This window comes from Nannospalax galili, unplaced genomic scaffold, assembly GCF_000622305.1.
Source record: "Nannospalax galili isolate Female #2095 unplaced genomic scaffold, S.galili_v1.0 scaffold384, whole genome shotgun sequence".
NCBI lineage: Eukaryota > Metazoa > Chordata > Mammalia > Rodentia > Spalacidae > Nannospalax > Nannospalax galili.
The window spans coordinates 1,634,660-1,639,866 of record NW_008352648.1 but is presented as its reverse complement, the minus strand read 5'-3'; the positions used below and the strand labels follow the sequence as shown (position 1 = coordinate 1,639,866).

The following is a 5,207-nucleotide window of genomic DNA, read 5'->3' as shown; positions in this document are numbered from 1 at the left end:
ATCAAGACTCGAGGACACCATCTAGCCATGTATCAACAGTTAGTTGCCCAACATTTCTGTGCCTCAGTGTCATCTGTGTAAAACGAAAGTGTTGGTTTTGCTTGAACTTTGAAAGCAATAAACATCTCTGGGATTCAAGACTACTAAACAATCCATGGTCCTTTCTTAAAGAAATGACCTCATCTTTCCCTTAGGTCTTGAATCATAACCAGACATGACTACTTCTCACTTCAAGACACCAAAGAAAATAGTGCTAAGCACAGAAAAGACCTGGAGATTTCCTTTGACAATCTCTCTTTTAGGAAAGAACATTAGGAACCCATGAAGTACAAGGTATTGACCAGGTCCCTCTTTGCCAGTGTTTTCAGTTTTCAGGACAATGTCTCTTTCTGAAGGTTCTAGAAACACTATCTACTGGTTGATCATTTTAAGGGGAAGAATGAGAGTGGAAAGGATGTTTGTAGAATGATGAGTGTGAGGCTTAGGAAGGTCAAGGAACCAAACATAACATCCTAATTAGCACGTCCCCGTCTGCTGCTCTCCTCTCACTTGTCTCTCTTTTCTTCTGCCAAGATAATAAAAGGATTTTTAAGTGGCTTTGAAGATAGACTGTTTTTCCTTGAACTATAAAAAGACCTAAATATTTATATTTTTCATAATTTAACACCTCAGAGATGAGAAGCCAGAAACAAGTACCATTACCCCTCTCAGGAGCAAAGCTTGTGGCTTTTGGTACATTTGTTTGTTTGTTTGTTTGTTTTAGCACTAGGAATGGAGCTTGCTGGTCTCAGGTATGCTAGGCAAGTGCTCTGTCATTGAAGTCACGCACTCCCAGCCTCAAATCTTCCTTTTTAACAGGCTTTCTCACACCATCCCCACATTATTTGAGAACTTTATCTCAATGACAGAATCAAGGTCATGCTATTGCTAATAACTGACCTCATATATTGTGTCTCTGGGTCACCCTGATCCATTTTGAGGAAAACATTCTGATTAGCACACAGCTTTAGAACACAGCAAGCATGCCATATGCTAATTATGGCCAGTGACAGCATGAAATAAAAGTGTATTGCTGAACACTTTCAGTTTCTTATAGTGATGGTAAGGTGGCGTGTAATGGGGCCATTTTAGCCTCAGACATCACTCCAAAAAATTCCAAACAGATATAGACAAGCCGTCAAGACCCAGCACCTTTCCCCTCAGGCTGTTTATCCACTGGAATAGGATGTCCCAAAGCCACACTTCCCCCAGCTGAAGTGCTGATAAGCCCAGCTATCAGAAAGATATTGCTGGAAGTGTGATACCCAAGGCGGTCACATTTTCTTGATAGGTTAGTCATATGAAAACTGACAAAGAAGGAAAAGGAGCAGCAATGTGGTGCAATATTAACAGACAGCTGTCCCCTGGCTTCCCGATAAATAGGATGACTCAAATTGCTGAGCGGTGTGGTCACTGCCAGAGGAATGGCCCTCTCACATTTCTTCCTGATTCACACATCAGAGTGGCCAGCTTGTCATCTCCTCCCTCTTGGGCTTCCCAGACACTGAGTCTGGAATGAAAATTCACCTGCCTCTGAGTTGGTCACTGGGTGGGTGGAGGGGGGGCGGCAGGGGTGTTACTTGGGTTCCCAGGTTGGAAGATTATCTCACCCAGCCCAAGCTATATAACTGGCTGGTGTGGAGGGGCTCCACAGGCCAGCTCCAGAGGTTCATTCCACAGAAGGAAGCACACAGACTGACTGCTGCCATGATGGTGCTGAGAGGGGAGGAGCTGGTACGTAGCATCATGTTTACCGGACAAAAGTGCTTCATCTTTAAGTTAAATGCTCTCTTTTTTTTCAGGCATAATGCAAAGGAAATTTGAAAGTGTCACACATAGGAAAGGGTTAATTTATATGATGAAACAAGTGAAATTGGAAAAAATGGAACTACTAGCAATGAATTTTCTGCAAATTTCCTATTTATTATTTTCTTCTTGGGTTTTATTACTAAGGTATAGAATCACATATAGTCATCAAAATGCCTTAGGGTAGAACTTTGATTGCAAGATTATATGTCTGGACACTTTGCAATTTAAGGCCAAAATGAAAGAACCTAAAAATCAGCGGGATAGGAAAGTGGGGGCCTGTGAATTTCCTAAGAGAAATGCAGTTTTCTGGATTAAAAGTAGATTTATGTGTGTCAATCTGATGCACACCTTGACTTAACTGAGAGATTAGGACAGGCACTTGATTCTGGGATATGTGTAGCTATGCTTCACAGCCTGAGACTTGACAGTCGTGGCTATCAATCATCAGGCAGGAAGGACTAAGAACCTCCCACAGCATCCTCTGTGGAGGATGACCCCAGAATGGGTAACACTGCTTCTGATTTCACCATCTTCTTCACTTGCAGGTGCCAGGGAAAAAGAACAGCCATGAGGAAGCAGGGGAATTCCTCCCTGGGGACTTCAGAGATGGAGAGTATGAAGCTGCTGTTACTTTGGAGAAACAAGAGGATTTGAAGACCCTTCCAGCCCATCATGTGAACCTGGGGGAGCAACAATGGAAAAGAGAGAAACAGCAAGAGGCAGAGGTGAGAACTATCCATGGTGTCCGCTAGTGGGACACTGGGGCTGGGGTGGGGGTGGAGGTCCCTGGGAGGAAGAAGAGAGAAGGAAAATGAATAAGACCAACCTAAATGTCTCTTCGCCAAACTTGAACCCATAAAGGAGCAGTATATATGGAAATGGCTTGGGGAAATAATTATTAAATGAGACCACAACCTCTGGATTCTGAATCAAGATTTATTATGCTATGCCCCAATTTTGATCAAAAGACAAAGAAAGATAATCCTCTCCAAGGAATGTCCAACGCTATACACTCTTGACTTAACCTCAAACAAAGGAAATTTATTCTTTTCAATGATCTTTGATCTATGGATCACAGTCAGACTAAGCTTTTTACATTTATTGGCATAGTCTGATTGAAAGTGAATTTCTATAACTTACTAACATTGATAAAAAGTGAGTTAGTTAGCAGTGGTCTTTGTTTCAGACACCCTAAGTAGAGAACCATTTGAGAGCATGGCATTGATGGGCTATTGATATTTGAGGACTTCATAAGTATTGTTATTTTCTCTTGGGTTAAAAATATTATGTTTTTGAAAATGATAAAACAAATTCTATAGAAATCCAGGGCTCGTTTATGGTACCAATTAAAAGATTATCACTGAGTGACTAGATTGTGTCTCCAATTAGTCAGTTAAAGAAAGTAAATAAATTAGATTAAAATTAGGCTTACAAACACTTGAATGAGGAATCACTAAGTTGAAGTCAGAGATTTATTTTTAGATATTTTAAATTTCCTTTTTGCTCAAACGCATCCTTAGCTCAGACCTTGCAGAATTTCAATACCACCATAGTTAGAACTCTTTTTTAAACACCTGATGATTTCTTTTTTAGCTCAAAAAGAAAAAACTCGGACAAAGATCGAAGCTTGAAAACTTAGAAGACCTTGAAATAATCATTCAACTGAAGAAAAGAAAAAAATACAGGAAAACTAAAGTTCCAGTTGTGAAGGAACCAGAATCCGAAATCATTGTAAGGATTGTTTGGTTGTATAATATTGCGTATCTAATGTGAACTGCAGCAGATGAATACTGTGGAGGGGAATAATGTTGGAAAGCTGTGATAACTTTCTTTTTCTTCCTGTCCTTTTCTCTTCCTCCTCCTCCTGCTCCTCTATTTTCTCCTCTTCTTCCTTCTCCATTTCTTCTCCGGCATACTTTTCTCTATTCTTCCTTCTCTTCCTCTTCCTCTTCCACCTCCTTCTTTTTACTCCTCCACATTTTAGGCAGAACCTGTGACTGTACCTCAGTTTCTGAGAGCTGCACTAGAGAATAAACTGCCAGTAGTAGAAAAATTCTTGTCAGATAAGAACAATCCTGATGTCTGTGATGAGGTAAGGCTCACACAATGCACTGCAGAGCACAGTTACTATTTCTATGTTTCTTAGGCTGCCAAATACTATATTGTGTCTATGTTTTTCACCTGAAAGTTTCTCCAGCTGTTGCCATATCTGCCAGAAGCATAAGAGAATACATTGTTCCCTCCCCCAAGTCCCCCAAATACTGGATTAGCATAATGGATTTCATGGGAGTGCTTTTGTCTTCATATAATTCTGATTTATATGAGTACAGTTTGTATTTACCTTCGTAGATCCTTGGGACAGACTTTTACTAAGGCAAGGCCAAAAGTTACTTTTGGAAAAAGATGTTAATAGTATCGTCTTTGATTGGACCCAAGTACAGCAGCACTAGAAAGGGGACATGGAAGATGGAATTCAACTTCTTGTGCCACCATCACTTGTTTGTTTGATTTTGAACAACTTATATGCATTGTATTCACCTTGGTTTACCTTTAAACATGGGTCACAGGAGTGAAATAATGCCTAATGTTGTTCCAGTCCCATTAGTCTATTAAGTCATTAATATAAAGCCAACTTATCAGAAATCAATGACTCATATTATTTTCCACGTGAACTAAAATGGTAGATCACACTAAAACTGAGTCTCTATTCTATTAAAAATGAATTAAATAATCACAGCAACAGTTCTGGATGGAAGACAAGGGTGTGATGCACTCGGCATGTTCGATGAGAACACAGCAGGTGCAAATACAAGAAAGGGAAATGCCAGAGTTTGAGCTGGGTTTTAGGTTTTGAGTCCATATCCCTCAACGTTGGCCTTTAGCACTAAGGAGGTCTAGGGCAGGAAGTTTAAATTCTAGCTGTAAGATAATTGTTCTAATCCTGCAATTCTAGTTAACTTTGGCATTTCTGATTCATTAGGAAGTGCTGGCACTTCTATCAGTTAGGTCATCATAGACACAGCTTCTTACCTCTTAAAGGATTATGTGAATTTATATATGCAGTGCTATCTCTTGTTTTAATCTCTGACAGTATAAACGGACCGCTCTTCATAGAGCATGCTTGGAAGGACACTTGGCAATTGTGGAGAAGTTAATGGAGGTTGGAGCCCAGATCGAATTCCGTGATATGGTAAATATATTTCTTTGCTTGGAAATGAGCCAAAATAAGCAGACCACATGAAAGCTGAGGAAAACCTACAATGAAAAAAAAAAAAAAAAAAAAAATGGCCCGATTGGGTTTAAAATTTATCTGAGAGAACATGGAAAAAACCCTTTTTCCCCACAAAAAAAAAAGGGGG

General features: G+C 39.9%; 1 protein-coding gene across 1 annotated transcript in view; it reads left to right on the top strand.

The window, feature by feature from the left end:
- The first annotated feature begins 1,502 nt into the window (after nucleotides 1–1,502).
- Ankrd1 (ankyrin repeat domain 1) overlaps nucleotides 1,503–5,207 on the top strand; it is an 8,780-nt gene continuing 5,075 nt past the window's right edge. The window contains exons 1-5 of the mRNA XM_008849599.3: nucleotides 1,503–1,773; nucleotides 2,394–2,573; nucleotides 3,442–3,579; nucleotides 3,833–3,940; nucleotides 4,940–5,038. Coding sequence (XP_008847821.1) covers nucleotides 1,555–1,773; nucleotides 2,394–2,573; nucleotides 3,442–3,579; nucleotides 3,833–3,940; nucleotides 4,940–5,038 — 744 coding nt within the window. The 5' untranslated portion in view covers nucleotides 1,503–1,554. The remainder of the gene's footprint in view (nucleotides 1,774–2,393; nucleotides 2,574–3,441; nucleotides 3,580–3,832; nucleotides 3,941–4,939; nucleotides 5,039–5,207) is intronic.